General features: G+C 43.5%; 1 protein-coding gene across 2 annotated transcripts in view; it reads right to left on the bottom strand.

Annotated features, from left to right (window-relative positions):
* Nucleotides 1-24,129, bottom strand: part of ITGA5 (integrin subunit alpha 5) — a 67,614-nt gene that overhangs the window by 30,800 nt on the left and 12,685 nt on the right. Inside the window, exons 2-6 of one of the 2 annotated variants that reach the window (XM_088137932.1) lie at nt 16,024-16,157; nt 8,753-8,853; nt 4,057-4,180; nt 2,565-2,626; nt 975-1,023 (exon numbers count right to left, since the gene is read on the bottom strand). In XM_088137932.1, the coding sequence (XP_087994058.1) occupies nt 975-1,023; nt 2,565-2,626; nt 4,057-4,180; nt 8,753-8,853; nt 16,024-16,157 (470 nt within the window). The remainder of the gene's footprint in view (nt 1-974; nt 1,024-2,564; nt 2,627-4,056; nt 4,181-8,752; nt 8,854-16,023; nt 16,158-24,129) is intronic. The other variant, XM_088137933.1, reaches the window with a different exon arrangement.

Raw genomic sequence — 24,129 nt, 5'->3', positions numbered from 1 at the left:
AGAAGGTATGCTCGAAAACAGAACAAATAATAATAGGATTTTTCTGATCAGGCAAATAAACATTGTCATATAATAAACACATAAAACACAATTTATTTCAAGTAACAAAAACAGAGGGAAATATGCTTCAGAAAGATTCCAGTCCCTCCCTAGTCCTCAAAAGGGGATTGTACTGGATCCCATGGAGGCCTCCTTTTCTCTACATCAAATTGATACAAGCGTTCTGAGTCAAAGTCATTAGTTTTCTGTGAGGGCCCTTTATGTCAGCCAATGCATGTTCTCAGACACCACAGGGGAGGGAGAGGAGGGAGGAAAAGGAGACATGGAAGCAAAAGAAAGGTATATTTCCATGAGATCTGCTTTTTTAAAAAAAGATTTTTTTTTATCCCCCCTTTATTATTTTTATAAATAACTTAAGGTGGCAAACATACCTAATACTCCTTCCTCCTCTTATTTTCCCACAACCACAACCCTGTGAGGTGGGCTGGGCCGAGAGAGTGTGACTGGACCAAAGTCACCCAGTTGGTTTTTCATGCCTAAGGCGGGACTAGAACTCACCGTCTCCTGGTTTCTAGCCTGGTGCCTTAGCCACTAGACCCAACTGGCTCTCCTTTGCAAGCTTTGCTAAAACAGACTCCTCTAGGGCATGAACAGCCACTTCGACAATATGGCAACATCCATCTTGCTCCAGTCAGAAAGCCCCATACGTACAAAAATCATTATAGCTGTTATCCCGAATTCCCAGTATTCTTTTTTTAAAGATATATCTATATTTCCCTAGTGTCTTTCACTCTGCTGCCTTTTCCCTTCCCTTCCTTCATTCCAAACTAAAATTCCTCACAGCGCTGTTTCCCACCATAACCTGGGCTGAAGGTGAAGGAGATGAAAGCAAGCTATCCTTGGGAAGGCGTGGCTGACCTACATCCTGTGTTCATGGGTAGGCTTAGTCCTAGTGCTTGGGGGTGCCCACTCACCTTGCCAGAAATAGCTTCCAGGGCCACCAAGAAGAACTCGTCCTGCCTGCTGAGAGAAAGACAATTTTAGAAGCCACAGAGCTCTTATTGTTGAAGTCCACACATCTTCAAGCTGCCAAGGTTGAGAAATGCTGCTCTAGAGGCCTGAAATCAATAACCCAAGTGCCTTCAGCTGACACCTCAACTTACATACATACAAGTATTAGGGGATTTAGTGTCTCCTCAAACTTTTAGCAAGTTCTTTCCCTATTCAGTATAACCCAAATACTAAACCAAGAGAACAAATGCTCCTGGAATCAACATCTAACTATGGCTGTCAAGCAGAAACTTCATGCATTAACAGCAAAAAAGCCAAGATGCAGGTTTATTCTACATGGCACTTCCTTGGGGAGCACCTGACTTGCATAGCTCATGCCGCTATAAATTTCAGCTTGTGCTTTTTCCCTTCTTATATGAATGACTGTTGGAAATTTTTTGAGGCTTAATCAACACTTGCAGCTTCCACAAGGGGAATTTCTCTCCATCACTGCTGATATGTACCACTTCATGTCCACAATGTTTCTGTAGACATTTCCACCTCTGGGGCAGCAAATTTCATGTTATTATAACCATAGTACCTTTTTTGTACCTATTGACTGGCTGCTTATGTGCCATCAAGTTGGCATTGACTCAGTGATCATATAGATAGGCTTTCTTCAGGATTATTTGTCCCCAACCTGGCCCTTCACGTCTTCCAACATTATACCCATCACTGCAATAACTGAGTCCATCCACCTTGCTGCTGACCTTCCTCTTCTCCTCTTCTCCTCTTTCTGTCTACCTTTCTCAGCATTATGAACTTCTCAAGGGAGTTGGGTCTTCCCATAATGTGTCCAAGATATGATAATTTAAATCTGGTAATTTGTGACTCAAGTAAGAACTCCAGATTTATTTGTTCTGAGACCTGTTTGTTTGCTTTCTTGGTACTCTTAAGAGTCTTCTCCAACACCAAAGTTCAAAAGCATTAATACTCTTTCTGTCCTGCATCTTCAAAGTCCAACTTTTGCTTTCATAGAGTGTCACAGGAACAATAATTACCTACACAATTCTGATCTTTGTAGATACAGATATATCATGACATCTGAATATCTTTTCCAAGGCTTTCATCACTACCTTTCCAAGTGTTAGTCTGTGGCATATTTCTTGACTGCTGCTTCCTTTACTGTTAATACGTCTATCCTAAAAGGCAGAAGCTATCCACCACAAGATACTGATCTTCACTGTCAGTTCTAAGGTTGGTTGCTGTACCTGTTGTCCTTAGTTTGGTCTTCTTTAAGCTACCTTATGCTCAGTCAGACACATCCTGGTGTTGCCCATATTGTCCAGCAGCAGGCCTCTAGAATTTCAGGCAGGAGTTTTTCCAGCCATTCCTAGAGATTTCAGGGATCTTTTACATAGGAAGCATGTGCTCTACTATGGAGGGACGCCCCTTCCCATAAGGCACAGCAATTGCAGACTAACAGCCTTGTCAAGGCATCCTCTTTCTCTCCTGTGTATTAATGCAGAAGCTTAGTACCATCTGCCCCACACTCAAGAAGGATGGAAACTGACCTTTGTGAATTCAGCACTAAAACCACTCTGACAGTACCCTTGTCCAGCAGGTGAGTTCAGGTCTGGCAGGAGAAAGAACAGGAAGAAGAGAGATGGGAAATTCAGAGAAGCTGAACAAGAAATGAGTGGCATCAAATCATGGTGCAACAACATGTGGGTAATATAAGGAACCACTGATATTTCAGTTTGAATTTTTTGATGAGATGTCTTTCAGTTGTGTTTTCTGCACATGGGAAGGGTCAGGGCAAAACTCCTACTTAGGCATCAAGAAGTAAGACTCCAAAATTATCTCTTCTACCTCCCTTGCTTCTTTGTCCTTCAAATTAAATCCATCATTTAATCTGAGCTAAACTGAGCAAAGTTTCATAATCATAATGAATGAGCATCAGACATGGGGAACATGTGGTGTTCATTAACAATCAGGAGGGCCACAGGTTTTCCATCCTGTAGTGCAGAGCTAAAAAAAGCCTTACACAAATTGCTTATTCTAGTAACACAGTGGAATGTATTTCTTTAAACACTTCATTAACACTTCCTGAATGATAAAAATGGAAAAATGGGTTAAGAGTAGGGATGTGCAAAGTTCATCTATTTGGGAAAGGAACATTCTGCTTCTTCTCTAAACTAGGCCAATCTCCTTTGGACCATGCCACTCCAGGGGTGGTTTGGTGGTTTTCAGAAGTAAATCCTCTAAACTGGAAGCAGTTTGAGGCATCCTGGGTGTGGTCTGGGCATGAAACAGGCCTGTTTTGTCCAGAATGCCATGTCTAGGATACATTGAACTGTTTCCAATTCAGAGAATTTACTTTCAGAAACAACCATACTGCACCAGAATGGCATGGTCCAGAGGGGAATAGAATGTTCTTTAGTTCAAAGGAATGTTTCATTCCCAAAGTAGTTTTCCACATCTGTAGTTATGACAGAAGTTAGAAAGAGAATTCTGCTAGGAAGCAGTTAAAACAATATTTTAATTCACTGCCATCTGGAAAGAGGTACTAGTTGTACCTTCCAGAAGGCACAAACATGGAGCAACGTTCCCTAGTCTCATGCTTCCACAAGTGTTTTGGGATTACAGTTTAGAATTCACATTTGGAAAGAATCAAGTTGAGAAGACTACCATGAGCCATAAAGGCCTCCAACATGGAACCTAGCAGTGCCAGTGGGCCATTTTTGGACCACCTGTTCAGAAAAAAGTCATAAGCAACCAGGGATAATAGTGATTGTCTTCTGTGAAGAGAGGCTATACAAGGAAGAGATATGGCCCATGGCTGCTGTTCTGCAAATGGGCAAGCTCCCCTACGGAAGCCATTTTGTAAGAGGGCCCACAGCATGTTCTCAATATACCAAATTGTCCAATAGTCCTCAAACATTGGAGTCCCCAGCCAGATGTGCTGAGCCTCCCCTGCCCCAGTGACTATTCATGATTTTAGAGGTTGAAGTTATTCAATAGTATTTTCATCAACAATCCCTCCTCACGTAGACTGTGTGTTACCTGAGCGGCAAGGAGCATATTCCACAAACTTAGTAAAGTTGTTGACTGACAGGTAGCATGTGCCCACAACTTCACGTTGAGGTTCATCCTTAGTTGTTCGCCAGCTGTACAAGGGGGCACAGGCCTAGTGGGAAAAAGATCAGCCTAGTAAGCAAAGGCAGAGAGCTCAAGGGTCACTGAGTGACATCTGACCCACAGTCAACTTTTCCACTGTTGTCATTAGATCAATCAGGCCAGGCACTACCAGAGGGAAACTCCACCTTCAGAGAATCACTATTCCACAGCTTCTCCCACAACCAACTTCCTTTCCAGCACCTTCATTCACAAGCAAATGTGTTCTTACACTATCCAATTCCCATGCCGGATCAGCCTTCCTCTCAGGCAGCCAACTCAGGCAGCAGATGTTAGGAGGTAGCAGCCAGATGTTGGAGGCCATGTGGCCTATACACACATACACACAGAGAGACTTGCTATGTCTCTGTCTTAAGTTGCAATGGAAAATCCTGTTCTGTTGCTGATGCTGACAAAAGTCAGCTTACTTCTGTGGAATAAGAAAGTGATTGATAATCTCTCCTTCAGCTGAAGCATCAAAATGCCTTGATTCAGTCCTGACTGCACATCTAGAAAAATAAGGCCACACCTATCTCTCTAGCCTCATCACTGGAGGCAATAGGTTTAAGACATGATGAGTTTGACAGTGCTTTTAAAACCCTGTTAAGGTGTCTTCTGATTTGTTAATCAACATGAGTTCCTGTGTTGGATATAAGTTTTTAAAATACATAAATACTGCTTGGAGACTTCCCAATGCAGCCTCTGCTAAAGCTGACAAGCATGAAAGTTGCTTAAAAGCCTCACCATTGGCTAAAACCCATTCTTGCTTCTCCCTGGGACTATTTCTATTTTTTGCTGTTACTTCTTTCTTACAGGAGCTATCTGTATTTCAAGCTTTGAGAGTTTGGTTTTGTAAAGCACCCTGAAAACAAATTTGAGGAAGAACAATCTATCTACCTAGCTTTCTACCTACATCCTTACATTTTAAACAAATTACAAAGTAAAATATGTCTCCAATATAATTTAGGATGGGGGAGACCCAATGACACCAGAAGAGAAAGGAATTCCTTCCCTGTACAATGGCCCCAAACCCCAAACCCACATACCTAAAGAGCTGGAGGGTCTTTTTTTTTTTTTTCCTGAAATTGCCATTTCAGCTCCACCTCTCTTTCTCTTGAATTTAGGAAGTTGTAGAGTTGAAGCAGCAATTTGCAGTATAGCAAGGCGATGATTAAAGTAGGAAAAAAACAACAGCCCTCCTAGCAATAGCTTTCTTGACCCGTGAGACCCTGCAGTCAGTGTCAGGTAAACTAAATGCAAATGTCAATAAAGAAAATCTTTTCTAAGTTTTGTTTTGAGACATGTGGTAATCAAGAATATATCAAATGAAAAACTTTTTTAAAAAAGTGGCACTCCTATCAGCCCTAGGATAATCTAAGTATCATAGTATATCCCTTTGCTTTTCTGTGCCTCTGCCTTTCCAGAGTGGGGTCCCCCCCCTCCAGAAAGGGGAAAACTCTTCTGAAATTCCCCTTGAAGTAGCCAGAAAAACATTCTTCATTCCAAATGTATGTAGAGGCTTCCTGGAAGAAGCAACGGATTGGCATGATCTCAGACCAGCATTATATTCACACCAACCCTAAAAATGATGTTGAGCAACTTTCTCCCATTAAAACTTATGGAACAATTTTTTTTTTTTTTAAACTAGAAAGTGGTGCTGGGTTGATGAAAACCTCAAAGGCCACTCCTTTATCTCTTCTTCCCTTTTGGCACAAGGCTGGCAGGGGTTTGGATCAGCCAGTTTCTCTGCTCACTGCTCGTGGCAACAGGATTAATCTGCAACGTTGCTAACTATGAAAATATGAAAACGTTTCATATGCTGAAAATGCTGGGATCCATAGATTTAGAAGACAAATATACTGTATGTAGAGAGGGGTTAAAAGGTGGGGGAGGGAATCTAAGCAGGATTCTCCGCAGTCCAAAATGTCAGGGTTTGGATTTCATCGCCCTGTATAGACCTGCCCCTCCCATTGAATAGCACAAGCAGAACAATGAATAAAATATATACATTTTGCAATGTTCTTTCTTTTAAAAAAAAAAACAAGCAGAAGGAATAAACAATTAGCATGATAAAGCCATTTCATGCACGCAGGAGTTTACAACAACTCAGATCCCTCCACACATTGTTGATTTGAAAGCAGCTGGCATAAAACATGGGCCAGCTTCTTTTTGTTGAAAAGCCCCGCCATTAAGGAGACAGCCTGTGAGCAATGGAATAAGCAGGTCTGGATAGCTATCCTTAAATACTTAGCTGCTTCAAAGAGGAGGAAGACCACTGCTACCACAAACAACTGGACAAGGAGCCAATTCCTTAAATGGCAGGAAGGTTGACTCAAGAATAGTGTTAAGAATGGAAGAACAAGTATTTCCAAATTAAAAAATGGAAAGGGCCAATCCATAAGTTGCCTAGGTCATCTTGAATATTGAATTGACCTTATAGAGCAGCTTTTCCTAATGTTGGCGATCTCCAGATGTGTGGACTTCAACTCCCAGAATTCCCCAGCCCGTATGGCCGTTGCTGAGAATTCTGGGCCTTTGGGGGCATTCCAGTCTGGAAGTCAGTGCAATTTGGGGGGAGCAGAGAGTCACACTTGGCTTTGAGGGCAGGCTGCAAACACAGCTGCAGTTTCAGGCGCTTCTATGCAACTTTCAGACACAGGTTGCACACACTCTTGCAGCCTGTAGTGAGAGGGAAGAAAACAGACACACTGGGGGCATCCTCAACTGCCTGATTTTATTTTTTGCTTGCTTGTTATTCTCTCCCCTTTCCTTCAGGAGCTCAAGGTGGCATACAGAGCACTCCTTCTTCCATTTTTCCCCCAAACAACAACCCTTTGAGTTAGGTAGGGCGAGAAAGGGCGACTATCCTAAAGTCCCCAAAAAGGAGCTTCTGTGGCCAAGAGTGGGGTGGGCATAAACCTGGATCTTCCTACTCCAACACCTTTAACCATGACACCACACTGGCTCCTGTCTTAGGGCTCTCCTTATTTAGAGCCCAGAAACAAAGAACTGACCCTCACTTAGCAGGAGCAGCTGATAGGAAACTAGTTCAGGCAACAAAGCAGGACAAATCTTGCCATGCTGTTCAGCGTGGCACATCCCTATTGCTCCCTAAGCTTGCAGACCATGATCCAGTTCCGGAAGTGCTTAGAGAAATCACATGGGGCATTTTAAAAGAAAGAGCAAGCAGCAAGGGGTAATCTGTTTCTGCCCTAAAATCACAAGGCAAGAGGCACGCTAATGGCAGGGCTGGGTGTTGTACCATGTATTTTTCCTATCTTTGCAGTCTAAACTGTCAGAGGTAACTCAGTCTGTACAGGCTCCTCTCACCAGTACATGTGGTTAAAAGAGAGCAGCACATACTAGACAGCCCCCACAGTAAGATTCCCACCTAAGGTAACCAAAACTCTGCATCCAGATAAGATGAATTTTACAAATCTGCCAGATCAAAGGGATTTGCAAATGTATGCTTGATTGGCATAATTTAGTCTGCTCTGTTGTTAGGAGCGGGATTTTGCTCCGAAAGCCTGCCCTTGGCTACTTACATATTTTTTAAAAAATGAAAACCAATTCAGAATATGTCCAATCCTGAATTCCTTGTTTCCAAGGGAGTTACCTAAAAGTTTGGCAACCCTAAAACAAAGTTTGAAGAAGAACACGGAACAATCTTAGCAACTGGGAAATAAGTAGTATGTTTACCAACAGAAAGACTAACCTAGGAGTTGGCTTATCCAGAGTTTCCATTTTCCTTTATTGACCATGCCTTTTAAAAAGTTGTTTGCAAGACCAGCATAAGAATAATCTGCGTTGATTTCCCCATCCAGATAAGTTCAACAACAGCTCCCATCATGCAGCCAGAACAGCAGTACTGGCTGGGGTTATGGGAGTTGCACTGCTGGCACAATAGGAAAGAACACCAGACTGGAGAAGGGTGCTCTGCAGTCATCCTTAAAATTGTCTGTCACAAAATTTCTTAATATGATGTGACCACAGACGTAGAGTTGCAACGGTAGCCTAAACAAGAATTTCCAACAGTGAGACGCCTGGTCTTCAAACATGCACATGAATTAAAAGGAAGGTGCTCAGAAGGGAGGGAGAGACAGTGGAGTTAGCAGTGTCTTAAGCTTGTTTACTAAGAAGTTAAGTCCAGCTTTGGTCAAAGAGCCTTACTCCTAGATAAGGGTATATGTCACTGCAAAGCTATAAACTTGCCATGAGTCCATGAGGATGAAAGACCTACTATTTCCACACAGTAGGTCAGAAGGGCAAGTTTCTCCAGAATCAATACAGCGGCACTGTGGTTTTTGTTTCTCAAGACATAGGAAGAAATACATTATTTCTGGAGTCCAATTTCATCATTCTCAGAATTCAGCTGGTTGTGCAACAGCCAACAACAGGGTTATGACAACTTCAACCAGCTTGCAGCATCTTTATTGGGATCAGAGATCCTTGTGCTCCCACTCCCACATCTCCAATCCAAAGGATCCCCATCGCTGAAGGGAGCAAGCAAAGTGTCTGGGACTGAACTCCAGACATTTGCACAGCACCTCCTGCTCAATTATCCATTATGGCACCCAACACTTACCAAGATGGAGTTGGCGTGCGATCGCACTGTGGCGCCAAACCATTGAAAGGATTTAAATTCCATTTGCTCCTGCGTCCCATTGAATTCTTCCAAACGGGATCCTGTAACACAAAGGACAAACGTGGCCTAAATATGCATTTTTAAACATTTCAGTATTTGGGACACAATTTTTGTCTTTGGTGAAAAGCCAGGTTTTAGTCTCAAGACAAGAAAAAATTGCTAGGGTTTAAATACTGCACTAAGCTTTCCTTAGCCAAGGTTTAAAGAATACACCGAATGAGCTGAGTTCACACAACAGAGTCAGGGTGGATAAACATTTCAGCTGTAGTTTCTGCTGGGGCTTTTGTTTAACACCTGAAATCTCAGTCCTGAGATTCTGTAAACATTGCAGTCTAGCACCTTCCGTCCCCCAAAAATTGCTGGCTTGAAAAGGAACCAATAAAGTAATCTGAATCAAAGCAACCAGCCTCCACCCTAGAATCTGTCTCCTATGTATGGTCTCCTATGCTCCTAGGTTTCTGCATGAGTTACTGTTTTGGCTTTGCTTCCTCAGCTTTTGAGAAATTCTGCCACATCAGGATATACTAAACCAGTGTTGTCCAAACTTGGCCACTTTAAGATGAGTGGACTTCAACTCCCAGAATTCCCCAGCCAGCCATGGGGAATTCTGGGAGTTGAAGTCCACTCATCTTAAAGTGGCCAAGTTTGGACAACACTGTACTAAACTGTTCTATCCTGGACGGTGCAGAAACACCTGGAGGAGGTTTTCTGTTGTCTCCCGGCATGATTCAGTGCTTCTTCCAAAGACTAAACTTGTCCTGATCAGCAACTCAAGCAGAAGCTCTCTTATTAAGCACTTTCTAAAAGTACACTTTTCCTGAAGACACTCATCACATTTTAATTGAGAATTGGGGGGGGGGGGGGAAGAGGTACCTCAGCTGTCAGAAATTCCAAAAAACCTGGCCTAGAGATTTTAAGCAAGGACCTTGATTTTCCTGGTAACTGTTTCTGTTGGTTTCAATCCAGACCTGAAAAGGCATCCCACTGCCTCTGAACTAGAGAAGTTCGCTAACATTCCCACTGCTCAGCACCACGGCAACAATCCAGAAGAACAGAGCAATGCATCCTGGGGTCTTGGAATAAGACTCCATGTTGTCCTCTTCCTCTCCCCAAAATCCCATTAGGGGGTGAACTCAGCGAATTGCTGCAGACCAGGTGCAAGCAATCCAAAGGGTTACCAGTTATTTTTGGTCTGGAAAGGCCTTTCCATTTCTCTTCCTCCACTGCCAAAAATTCTGTTTGATTCTATACAAATCTCTCCACTTCCACCCATCTGCTTTATTCAGTTGACACCGGTGCCTGAAAAGTTAAAAAAAACCAAGCAAAACCCTTTCATTGTTTATGATTTCAAAAATCCCACAACGCTGCTCTGAACAAGACTCCAGAAATTCTTTCACTGTTTATTCAGAGAGAAAAATATGTCATAATACAATATTGTTTTCCATTCCCCCCACCCAAATTTCCCATTGTTTCCCTTTGGCGAGGAGGGGAGGAATCAAAATAGGGCAAAGAATGGCAGAGGAAGTTCTTGCGAATCAAAAAGGCAGATGACCCCCTTGACCCCCACCCTGAAGTCCACCACCACAATCCTCCTGATCTGTCTTACACCTATGATTGCTGTAATTCTCCAAATTGTGATCCACGATACCCCAAGGCCCCTTGGAGCTTTCCAAAAGTCCTGCATCAAAAGATCTGTTCTTTCCCTACATCATGCAGGAGAGGGGAGGGTGGGCTATGATCTAATCTAGTATTCACATCCCACATCTCTGGGCAGCTGCCAGGACCCCAGTAGGGTCCCCCCGACACCTGCCCAGTGCCCTCCTTTTTAAAAAACCAGCAGTTGCCATTTTAATTTTCCACAATGTTCCCGAGTGATATTAAATTGGGAGCATTGTGGTCAACTGAAATCAAAGCTCTAGAATCCAGCTGCTTGGGGTTATGGATGGGTAAAAAGGAAGAGTCCCACCAGCACCGAATGAAACTGACTGAAGCTACTTTGCTCTGGACCTTCGTATGTCTACACCCAAGCCTGGCCAGGATTCAATGATGAGAGGCAACAATTAGCCAACAAGGCCAATGCCCTATGGGATTTAAGGCGTTGCCTTACTACAGAGATGGTTAATCTGTGTCTTGCAAGCACATGTGGTCTCCCTAGCAAACCTATTTATATTCTCTAGAGCATCCCCCAGCAAGCAGGGTTAAGATCTGTGGCCCTTTCTGAAAGCTTGGGAGAGAATTTCAATTTGCAGGGAGTTTGTCTTTAAACCCCCTCCCCAAGCTACTTTTTTATAGTTTTAAGGGACAAAATAACTCCCTTAGGTTTCTATGTAAGGCAATCATTTCACCACTTAAACCATGCCCCAAAAGGATCAAACTATCCTTGCCCACCACTGAAGGATTGTGGAACTACTGGACATGTCCTCTTCACCCTTGGAGATCAAAAAAGCAACAATGAAGTGAAAGTTGTGTGGCCCACCACTGCACAAAACTTGCCCACCCATGTCGTAGTACATATATTGCAGATGCTTGTGACGTGTGTGTGTGTGTTACTTGGCAGTCAGGCTCATGTAGGGTTGCCATTTCTAGCCTGCAAAAAACGGAGTGGCCATTAGATGATAGCAAAGAGATACAGAAAACGAACCCCCTACTGATATCTAGCAGTCAGTTGGAGTTCTACAGCCCACACATGTCCAACTTGTGCAAGTTCAACAGGGAAATAAATTCCCTGAAAGTCAAAAATCTCTGCTTTCTTCTATGAAGACACAAAGAATCCACCAAAGGAAGAGAGCAAGGTGTGATTGAAAAGAGTGCTGGAAAAGGATTCAAATCCTTGCTTTCTCAGGATGCATCCTGGGCCCGTCTGGTGCAACTTATTTGTTATTTATGTACAATCCCTTTCAGCATCTCTCTCAGTCTAGCCAGTTCACAGGACTAAAAAGAGATGACAGGATAGGAAATTAGCAGGTGTCCTACTAAACTTTTCAGAAGAAAGGAGGGGAAAATTACAAAAACCGTCATCATGAAAACCGTCATCAAAAACCCCTATGCTAAGAGCACTTAAGTTAGACCATGATTCCATGACATTATTGGACTGTTGGGAATTTTTGTATAATTGGTCAACTGACATCACACTTTTGCTCTGTGGGGACACCAACCCCCCCCCCCCCAGTGGATATTAAATAAAACACTGATTAGACCTTTTCTCCTCACCTAAGAAGTTTTCCGGGTATCCTGTTTACTCTAACACATGCAGCTGATTTGGTATATGATCAGATAAGGTTTTTTACTGTTAGTCAGTTGTGGTAGGCTCAGCTGACAGAGGAGGTTTAAAATACCTGTTCACTCTCTGGATTGGAGTTATTTCAGCAATTTATATGGCCACCATCTCGTGTTCACAACTCTGGGTGGCTAACAATATGTTAAAACCAACAAAGAAACCAACAAACAAATGTACAATATAAAGTGCACCGGAGCCTGCGAAAAAGGTTTCTTATTCAAACTGCTCAGGTCAGGCTCACCTCGCGTCCTGCCCACAGGGTTTGGGGGAAGAGCCGGGTTTTTAAGGCTTTCCGAAAGGCGAACAGGGTTAGAGTCCTCCAAATGTCAGGGGAATGCTCTTCCAGAGGGCCGGCGTTGTGACTGGAAATTTCTTAAATTTTGTTTTTTGCACCAGCCTTTTTGGACTGATATTTACGCATTCCAGATTCTAGCTGTTCATTTCCTTCTGGGTTTTTTCCCCCTTGCTTTGAGCGATTCTGCCACAAAATTACATCAGTCTACATAAATAAAAGGCCGGCTTCCAAGATTGCGAACAGTAGTTGATATAATACAAGCGGAGGGCCGCTTCCAACATAGAGGTGCCTAGATATTACCAGCTACCCGGTTCCCCCAGATCAGATTACACTGCCTCCCAACGCAGGGATCTGTTCTCCTCTCTGGCTGAAATCTGATCTCTGCATTTCTGGCCCATCTCCATCAGGGACTGTCCAAGTTAAGGCTACAGTGCCAAGGCAGGGAAACCCAGTGCCAGTTCAGGCCACCAAAGGTCCAGGTTTTTCAAGTGTGCACATGTGTGTGTGCATATGCGTGTGTGCGTGCATGTATGCGTGAGAGAGGGCGTGCTTGGGGAATCTAGAATTCTGCTGCTACACAGAATACGTCAGGGCCTACAATACGCAAGTCTCAGCATGTGCAAATTAAAAACAGGCCACTGACCGAGCATTATCTCAGCACTTTTTTCCCCCTAGCGCTATGCAGCATTTTGGATTCAAAAAGAAAATGATTGTTTGGAGTGCGCCGAGGCGCTTGTGTAGCATCTGTCGGCAACCCCTTAAAGCAGCTGCATCTTCTCTAGGGATCACGCGGCTGCTTTCCACAGCTGCAGTGGGATTTGGTGAAGATGCTGTTATTTTAAGGAGTCACCAAGCTGGCCCATATATGTGCCAAATATTTTGCCTTCAAATCCAAAGCACCACATGGCCCTATAACTTCCGTATTTTCTATGCTTATCCTGAGCTCAGAGTGGTGCATGTGATTCTCCCCTTTCCCATTCTATCCTTACAACAGCCCTTTAAAGTGGGCCTGAAAGAAGAGCCTCATTATCCCAACTATGGGAAGGGACTGTGGCTCTCTGCAGGGCAACTATTTTGACTCCCATTTCACTCTTTGGCTTCTCCAGACACAGCTATAACATCCTGAAGTCTCTGCCAGTCAGCATTGGCAACAAAGAGCAAAATGGGATTTCGGTACAAACAAAGCAGCTTCTCCTGTTGGGGGACTAGAAGAATTTTCATGAATACCAGCCTTTCCAGGCTCAATATGACACCTTTACCAATCTGGCTTTCCAGAGATTGCATGCTTGTCCTATCCCGGATCCTAAAACTGCCCTTACATACATTAGAGAAGCCTTTCTCAATCTCAGCAACTTTAAGATGTGTGGACTTCAATGCCCAAAATTCCCCAGCCAGCATGGCTGGCTGGGGAATTCTGGGCATTGAAGTCCACACATCTTAAAGTTGCTGAGGTTGAGAAACACTGCATTAGAGAGCCAATATGATGGAGAAGTCAAGGTGCTGGGCTGGCACTAGCAAGACCCAGGTTCAAGTCTACCCTGAGACATAGATGCTTCCTGGGGGACTTTGGAGCAGTCATTCTCTCAGCCCAATCTACCTCACAGAGTTGTTGCTGTGAGGAAAATGGAAGGAAGAAATGCTAATGTATGCCAGCTTGAGCTCCTGAAGGAAAGGCAGGATATAAATCTATTTATTTACAGATTTCAGACTGTAACTCTATAAATTTATAAATTTAAGTATATAAGCTATACACCTATACGTTTGTAGATATGTCTATAAACCAGTCTGTATGCCTATAAATGTATAGATTTCAGTCTGTAAATCTATAAATGTATAGATTTCCATCTATAAACCAGTCTATACATCTACAGGTAGTCTGTAGCGACTGCCTTGTTTAGCAACCATTCACAGTTACTATGGTGATGAAAAAGTAACCTGTGATCAGTTCTCACATTAACGACCTTCCCAGGTCTGTAAAGCAAAGAAAAGCTGAAGTAAGAGCATAAGCACAATCGCGGTTCCACTTAGTGACCACTTTGCTTAATGACTGAGTTCCCAGTCCCAGTTGTGGTCGCTAAACAAGCACTACCTGTATAAACGTATAGATTTCAGTCTATAAACCTGTCTATACATCTATAAGTTTATAGATTTCAGTCTATAAACCAGATTTAAGACAGTCCCTTATGACAGAAATACTCAAATTTCAGATGCCTAAAATCATTTCCTCCACCACAAGGAAATCTTTGAGGAAAGACAGCATCCTGGCCAAATAGTGGGGTAATACCCTCTTATGTTTTTAGTACCAGCACAAACAAGAGAATATCAGCAGGTACCACTGCCTCCCGTCATTATGATGGGAGAAGCAGCTTTTACTAGAAGTTCTCCCTTGTTACTACTCACTTTTGAACAGTAAGGGAGAGCCCTCTGTAAAAATATGAATGTGATCCTTGACAGTTCTGCCCCATTTTTTCCCTGCTTAGGGCTGTAAAATCGGCGGCCCCAGGCAGATGGCAAAAATCAGGATCCCAACATTCAGCAATTCTCCATTCCCTCCTGAGCTCAGCCCGGCCAATCAGCAGCTAATGTTGTTTGTCACACTAAGCTACCTAGGGAGGAAACGGGCGGTCCTTTGCTGCTAAGCAACCACAGATAGGCAAGAAGAGTTGTAGCACTCTGAACTTCCTGTTTGCAACTGATAGCTCCATCAACCGCAGAGGGAGAAAAAGAATCGAGAGCCGCCACCGCCGGCTCGTTGCCCTCCCAATGTATTGTGCTGGAACTGCAGTCATTCCTACTCGCCCTGATAGCTGGGGATGCTGGGAGTTGTATTCCAATACTCCAGGCGGGCCATCGGGTTGGGAAGGGCTGACTGAGAGTGACACGTTTGTGGATTTTCATTTAGTACTTATTTAGCAAAACTGGCATTAGTCTCTGAAGTGGCAATCAGTTACAGCTGAACACCAAAAATTTCACTGAGGTCTTGCCACAGACCAAACTCCTTGCATACTTTCTCCCAGCCAGAAATGCCTAGGAAGGGACTCCAACGCCAGCATAGTACCATTAGTGCTCGCAATATCAAATTGAAGACACACACCACTCAGATCGTTAGCGGCAGAGAAACAGGGCTTGCATCTTACAAATGACAATGAGAGTTGAGGGCCGCATCAACTTAATAGGCTTGGCAGTCAACATCGGTATCTGATTATATTTTAAATCGATGTGGCTGGCAGATCTTCATGGGACTTTGTTCCAGATTCCAGATGGTAGCAGCAAAGGCTGGCTAAAGATGACAGATCTCCCAGCATTGCTTTGGTTTTCCCATCAAACCTCTATGGCCAGCTGTGTGTCTCCTAGAAACACACACAAAAGTGCTCTGAAGGTAGGACAGGAGGTTGCTCAACTGCAACTCCTGGCATCCTTCACTGTTGGCTACATTGGTTCAGGAAGCCTGAATTCATACTTCAGCAAATTCTGTCGATGTAGGAAAACCATACTGTTAAAAAGATCTAAACCAGTAAAAGGAAGAAAATGGGTCTAGGTCGAATGTGGGTTACCTCAGGGTCTAGGACACCCAGCTACAAACTTAGGGGGAAGAACAGGCAGATAGCTAGCCTTCCACTTGAGATCTACCCAGCTTACCTTTGCTGCTATCAAATTCAATGGGTGTGCAGCTGTTGTTGCCAAGATGCCAGGGACAATAGAAAACAGCACCCCCTTGCTTAACTTGTGGCTGGTTTGTTTTAGCCTTGGGCGCCCCAACGAGGATACTGACACTGAAAGGGAAAAAAAAGAGACAGGAATTAAAAGGGGAGGCTAATCCAAAAACATACTAAAGCAAAACAGAGCTCTTCTCTATCTGCTTTTTCTTACCAGCTTGTTACCGACAGACCCATCTGGTACTGACAAGGCAAGTCTTCTATGTATGCCAATGTGGAGTACCAGGGACCACCAATTGAGTGGTGCCAATTATGGCCAGCCCAACCATTGGGCAAAACTGAACTGGTAGCTGTAGACTGCAGATGCTAAGCAATGTGGAGAAAATAGTAGAAGCTGTCTTTTGGGTACACACCTCTCTTGGAGAGTAAAACAGTGTTTTCAGACAACCCATCTACACCCCTTTAAATCCCTTCCTCTTTAAAGTAAAAGATGAGAGGCTAAACATTTCATACCTCCTTGTTTCTCAATAGCTCTCTTCTGGCTTCAATTCTACTGGCCCTCACCAACTGAGATCATTATTAGAGAAAGGGTGACAATAACTGAAATAAGTGAATACAAATAAATGTGCATCTTTGAGAGTGATATTTTTATAGTTGCACAATTTGGTTGGCCACAAAACACAATAGAAACTAAGAAAAACCATTTGGTCTGTGACCAGGATCCTTGTCCTTTAGAGAGCTATTCCTCACCACCAAATGTATAATACAGTATGCTTTTGTTTAGAGAATCACAGTTTTCATTTAAATAGACGGAAGAGGTTTCTAATCCGCAGGATGACAAACCTGTGCTTAAAAGTAGAAGAGTAATGCCAGCTTCAGTACTCCAATTAACGCATAACCTTTTCCCGAGCTTTGCAAAATCAGAATCAGCTATGAACAAAAACGGATCAACCTGCTAAGTTCACTCTGAACTAAGAATGTAATTTTGAACTGGAATAGACATGTTTTCCTGGAAAGCTGAGCCTCGATGGAAGAAATTGGATTAGGACAGGGTGCCTCCTACAACACCTTGCTTGGGACTTGCCCTGATCATCTGCATTCCCCATTCCCTGGCAATCTGGTATCCAGGCCCCATTGTATGATCTCAGCACACCCTGATCAATGTTCTTCACTCTCTTTCTCTTTTCAATTTTCCCACAAGGAATAACGAGTCTGAGGAATAAACAAAAAGGTAGACAGCTCTTGGTGGGTAATCCCTGAGAAAGTCCAAGTGAGAATTCTGGACATTGTAGTCCACTCAATGAGGCAACAAGCTGGGAAACAGTGGCTGAGATTCTCCTTCTTCAAGGGGCAATTCAGGACACACCAGACCGTATTATTTCTTTCAATAACTTTACTGACCCCTACCCAATCCCTTCCAAATAGAGACAGTGGCAATAACAGGGTGGATTATGGGCCAAAGTGGCTTACCTTCCAGTTTAATTATAACCCTGATTGGAGCCACATCTCTAACATGCACCTAAACTGAACTGAAGCCACTCTAAGCACCAGATCTTCTGCCAAGGAATTGTTTTTGTGTGATGGTGCTGAGAACTCTGGTTTGGTTAAACTCTGGTCTGTTAAAATCATGCAGTACTTTCAGCATAGTGCTCCACAGGGAGACTTCTTGCCCTCCCCCTTATATCTTGCAATGTATCTCCCCTAGGTGAGAACCTGATAGATAGGTCCCTTCCTTTTAGAATATCTGCAGATTGGTTAGGATCTTCGGCTTGTTATGTGAGGAACAGGTTGCGTAAAATGGAAGCACGTTCACTCCAGTCTCCTCCTCCTCCTCTGCTCCCCAACTCCTGGCTACCTCCCCATTTCCCTTCAAACTACCCTCTCCCCCCAGCCCACTCACCATCCCCCCTCCGTAGAATTCCCTGGTGCAGGACAAAGGATCCTTGTGCAGGCAGTCAGGTGTACGGTTCAGCAGCTGCAAGCAAGCAGTGAATCCACCCCTCTTGGGGCCCACAGGCCTGGGAAAGAGCTTAAAATACTCCACAGTGGCCGAGAAAGTCCCGTCGTAGGAAAGCAGAGAGGACAGGCACGATAGCAAGGAGAATCTCTGCCTCTGCAGCCTCCTTCCTGCAAACCTGCCAGATGCATTTGATGCTAAAGTGATCTGTGGGAACTCAAACCATCTCCCATTTCAGTCTCTGCAGGGAGCTGGCGGCCAAGTACTAGCCAAAGCATAAGTCACTGGGAGAACTGTGCAAGGATTCCCAGCCTCACTTCAAACTTTGACAGAAAAACTCATACCTCTGAGAAGCTTAAGAACTATAAATCTGGGATCAAGAGAAACAAGAATAGAAGGAAAAGTGGAAACTGGAGATCAAGGGCAAACTCCCCCTGCAAAATTACTTTTGCATCCTAGAGCAAAATGTATCAATGGTATCAAGCATAGCTTTACCCACAGGGCAAGTCAAATCTTCAGGTAGTATACTCTGTCCAGCTCAAAATCAAGGTAGCAGGGTACAAGAAAGCGAACAAAGGAATTTGGGTGCAATCATTCCGCAGGATTCCTAAATGGGATTTGATTTCTTCTGTAGCTGTGGCCTGGCTTGCAAATATTAATACCTGGAGAAGTCCTACAGAGTTTGACTCTTGTACAGAACCACCAGACTGAACCAGATCTCAGAAGCCAAGACCTTCCACCACTGAATGGCAATCAGTATCTGTGATCATGGAAACATTCCTAACCTGGACTTAACCCGGGTGGAGAATCTCTTGCTCATCATAATGCAGAGAGTAGCAGGAGTGCCATCTCCCAAAATTCCCTCTTCCAGCAATGCTAAAGATAAGACAACAAAAAAGAAACTACTTTCCATAGAATGCAAAATTACTTATTAATTATTAGTTAATAATTAATTAACATGTTGCAAAAGGCTGTGCACAAACATAAATCACTTTTAGGAAATCTTAAATAAAGGATTACAGAAATATGGAAGATCATGTTTGGACTTGCAGTCTACATTAATAATTGGAGTACAAGATCCAGGGGAAGTGAGATAATGGAACATGCTCTTCTAGATATGATATCACAAGTCTGAGGTCTCGCAGGTATCACATTAGGAATTAAGATTTAAGTTCAGTGCTCACTCCTGGTTCAGCACTGGTACCAGTGTAGCAATCTGACCATAATTTAGAGCACCCGTCTTATTGAGAATGGGATTCAATGTAGACTTGATTTTTCCCTTCCCCAATGCTTCAACCAGTCTCTCTATCAAGCTTCCTACAAGTAAGCAGCACAAACTGTCATGTCTGAAGTCTTTATCTAATCTCTGTTTGCTGAACCTGATTCCTCCTTCAGCTAATCTTCTTGGCACCAAGACCGGCAGTGGAGACATCAGGATTCATCCACTCTCTCTCTTTGGTTCCAGAGGGGCAAGCAGGTGGACACCTCACAGAACAACTGAGAGTCAAGAGGTATCATCAGCATTGAGGAACAAGGTCCTCCTCCATATAAACTACTCTGGTATGACAGAAGGTAAACATCCACCACAGATTAGAGGAGAGATGCTGTACGCACTCAACAGAAAGTCAACCATGCATCTCAGTAAGCTTGAGGCAGGAGGACATGTTGTGGATATTATCACATGGGAACCATATACAGAAAGATCCTGCAGCAGCTGGATTCCTTAGGAGATTCCACTCTTCTGGATTATAACATTCGCGCTGGCCTTCCCTAGCAGGGTGGCCCTTGGGATGGAGCAGCAATATTCCGAATTCCCAGCCACCAAGAGTTATAATCCCTACACATCTGGAGGGCAGCAAGTTGGAGATGGTTGTTACTCTTCATATCATCTTTAATGGAGTGGAGAGATCAAACTCATTGCTCTTCCTATTTGGGAATTAGGCTTTCGGGGCCAAGCACGCTGGTTTCTTGCTGACTTGTAGCATGAAATGCTCACTTCATTTTGTGAACAGCTCATTGCAAAATGATTGCTAGAAACGATACCTCTCAGTACCTGTTTCTGGGTTAAGGTTAACAATAGCTGAAAAGAGCAGCACCTGAAGGCTCTGGATGCCTGTGGGACACTCAACTAAACGATTTGAGGACACTCAACTAAATGATGGGCTTCTGCTATAATCTAGCAGGGCTCTTAAAGAGAGCTGTTAAGCATCAGGAAATATCTACCATTTTTCTCTGTCTGGTCCCCAGATGTTGCACACACTGCAATTCCCACTGTCCCCATTACAGGACTCAAGCCTGGGGAAAGCCAGTAAGTAAGCACTTTAGAAACAGGCAAAGTGGCTACTTGCAGGTATTTCAGACCACAGCTCTGTATATAGGAGAAACAGAATGACAAATGAGCAAGAATGTCAGGGACTGCCATCTAAACATGGCTACCTCGAGGGAAGGCACCAGGTTACCAGTCCTGATCTAAGTGGGAAGTGTGTAGCTCCATGCTCCTGACAGATACTTCGGGGGGTAGTATTGGCAGTTGAGACCCTTGCCACTCACTGCAGGGCATGACCAATCTTCCATGCAAGAACAGCTTCCAACAGAGAGATCAGGGAGCCTCAGGGATCCAGAGGGGTCATCTGCTAGAGCTCTGCAGCACTTTGCATTCAGATACCAGAAGGTGCACCCAAGGGGGCTCACGTAGTCCCTACCTGCAACCAGCTGCATCTTTTCCCAGGATTGCACAGTTGCCCTTCACATCACAATCCCAGGAAAAGACTGATTTGGTAGAAGGAGGGGTAGACAAGTACTACTTGAGTGGCCCACATGCTGCTAAGCATCTTTTTGTTTTGGGGCCTGAAGCGCTGCACAGCCCTAACTGGGACTCCCTTTGACCTCCAAGTGAAGAAGGGCAACATGGCAACCTTTTCATTCCCCTGGGTCAACCAGAAGGCAATGATACAGGATTACCATGCTAGGAGGAAAAAGGAAACTTTATGCAGTGGCAATCACAAAAGCCGCAGTGCCATGACATGAACCCCACCCCTTTCAAGCAAGTGTGGTCACAGCGCATGCAAAAGACAGAGGAACTTGCACCACATTGGCGTGAGGCTCCTTTCATCCCCTTGACCGCCCCCCCCCCCCCCCGCAGATGCCTCTGGTCTTACATCATGCTCCCTCATCGTAGCGAAGTGAATTCCTGCAGCTTGCCCATCAAATGATCAGCGGGTTGGGGGACAGATGGCACAGGTTGCCTACTGCTGCTGTGCGGTAACACAGAAGTTAATGGAGCTAAACACACGGCAGCCTCTGTGTGGGCTCTCTAGGTGTTTTCCAGACACCATGCAAGTTTTTTTTTTTTTTAAAGAAAGATAAGTTCCTCCATTGCAAAAAGACCACTGTTTCCTTTGTATCTTGTCAACAGCAAAGTTGCCTTCCTGATCATCACAGGGAGAGATACAAGCTGTACAGCCTTAGCTAAAACATGGGAGTACAAAACCATGATTATTATATAGAATATAATCTCAAGTATATAAGAGCAGAGAATGTTCTCATAAATATGATCCATGTTGCTTATATGTTTGTTTTATATTGGGGTCCAGTATCTTGCCCCCCCAACATCATTTGGAGAGGCATTCTTTGGCTATATAGTCCCCTCACTGTGGAGTTAGAATTCCCTTCTACTGCAGGCGTGCAGAAATATGAACATATTCTAGAAATATCAGAAGATACTAGACTAGGATGGGTTTCAAAGGGAAGGATTAGGTTGGTATGCCGATGAACATCTATGGAATTTGTATTTTATCATAAAACAGATAATATTTGGTTTATATATGCATTTTATTACTTTGGGGCACTTACATTTTTTCAGACATTTGGATTCCTTTGACTTTTGGAGTTCAAATAGAGAAAAACTTAATCCAGTCCACTGCCCACATAAGACTCAATCCTCTGACCTGCCCACTGGGAGAGATGTACTCTGCTTCTAGTTTCAAAGAGGAAAGCCTTTTGTGATCAGAAAAAAAATGTCAGACAATCCAGGGAAATGTTCAAAGCATGAAATAAAGTTAACTGTGTGGAGACAGTGATCAGAATCTTGAATATCAAAGCCAAGCTTGGCTTTGTTTAAGAAAAAGTCTGTAGCAGCATTTTTAGCTAACACGCATAATCTGAACTGCATAACCCCTTTATGAGTACACATGTACAAAAGACTGTCACACATAGCGTCACTACAAAAGGTCATGCCGGTGTGGTGTAGAGGCTAGAGAGCCCCACCTGAAACAGAGAAATCCTGGTTCACGTTCCCATTTAGCCAAGAAACTGTCTGGGTGATCTTCTAACAGTCACCATCTTTGAGTTCAGTTAACCTTTTTTTAAAAAAAGTTTTATTATATTGTTATAAGACATGCTTAATCCATTATATTATTTCGATACATTGCTATTTATACAGTGTTGACTAGAGATGATGAGCGCTCTAATGCTTAGATACCTTTGACCATTAAAGATTTAAGGAGGTATTATATCAGTATTAACTATGATTTTAAATGTTGATGTTAATAAGCATAAGATTATTTCGCTTTTACAGCCAAAGCTGAATATAACATTAAGAAGCAGCTGCAAATTACATCAAAATATTTGTTGTACAATACCGGCTTCTGTCTTAAGCTGACTTCTTAATACTAAGGTCTTCACTGTATTGTTACTTAATATTGTTTGTGCGTGCTGAGAAAAAAAAGATGGACAAAAAGAGGCAACAACAACTAACCTTGTAGAGTTGTTGCAAGGACAAAAAATTAGGGAGGAGAATTCTGCCCATCCCCCTGTGTTCTTTGGCACCGAGGCGCAACAGAAACATAGCAAATAAATATGCATCACTTTAGGTGACTGCTGGAAGAATGAGCTCTGCTCCCTCTGGAGCTTACCAAAGTCCTGTTGAACACGATTGCTGAAAATCACAGTGGCAAAGAATTAATAGTACAGTTTCCATTTTGAGGGAAGAAAGGCACAGAAATTGTATTGGAGAGCCCAAAGTGACACTGGAAAAGCGAAGTCTCCTTAAGTCAAGCTTGACTCCTTGGCATTTCACATGACGGATCCACATCGTTCTCTTGGCAACAATATGGAAGCATTTGCCGCTGTTTTTCCCACCAAACTACAGAAACGTCTTCTTTTTAATCCACTTTTTATCTGAATGAAGGACAATTCCAGGTTTGCCTAGATGCTGACACACCCCCTTGGACTCTCCATCATCCCTTCGTCCTCCATGCTTCTCAGCCTTTCCAAAGGAGTTAATTGTGGTTGCTAGCCACCCAGAAGTAACCATATAGCTATATATGCTTGTTGTAATCTTCCACCTTTCTTGGGGGCCCATGTGGCCCAAACCCATGTTCGCTTACATGCCCAGCCTTCTCCAAACTGGCATCTCTTTGAAATGTTGGGACTACAATTCCTGGTGTTCTTTTGGTCAGGTTGGCTGAGAGTCCTGGGGTTGATGCTTCCCGAGGAAGCCACTCAATCCAGTTCCAGCTCAGCAAAATGAACCTTACTTAGGAGGAAATAGAGATGTTGTGACACAACGGCAGTGTCCCGGTCTCAAATGGAAACATGTGAGTGGTTCAAAGTGATTGGAAGGCCAAACAGATAGGTGGTGAAACCAGACTCCAATACTTTCAGAGCCACAATGTTCTGAGTGAACAAGCCATCATCTCATGATCTAACTCACTGTGAAAAACTGCTGCAAGAAACCACCATGTGGTCAATTTACATGCTGTAGCCTAAACTGACTTTTGAAAGATGTGGGAAAGCAATTAATTTATTTTCAGGGATGGTGGTGCCAAATCAAACCCAAGCTTTGGGGTTTCAAGTTTCTGCACTCAAGGACCTCTTTCCACATCCACAAGCCCATTCCCACATTATGCTGGGCCCATAAAAACACAGGATACACATCTTTCTGCTGTCCATTCCATGTCGCCTGTATATGGCGAGAGTACTCAGCTTCACTCTATATCCTGTTATATTCATTTATCTTGATTACCTGTATCTTCCAAACACAGCACACTGAGACTCCCTCCTGCTCCCAACCAAGGACACATGATTTGTCATAGGTTAGCTTGTGTTTAATAAACTAGTGGAATCAATCAT

Source organism: Python bivittatus, unplaced genomic scaffold (assembly GCF_059951505.1).
Source record: "Python bivittatus isolate LINGU-HERP-01145 unplaced genomic scaffold, Pbiv_v1 ctg000220_np1212, whole genome shotgun sequence".
Lineage (NCBI taxonomy): Eukaryota > Metazoa > Chordata > Lepidosauria > Squamata > Pythonidae > Python > Python bivittatus.
Note: the sequence above shows the minus strand (reverse complement) of the source record. Positions and strands in the feature narration are given on the sequence as shown.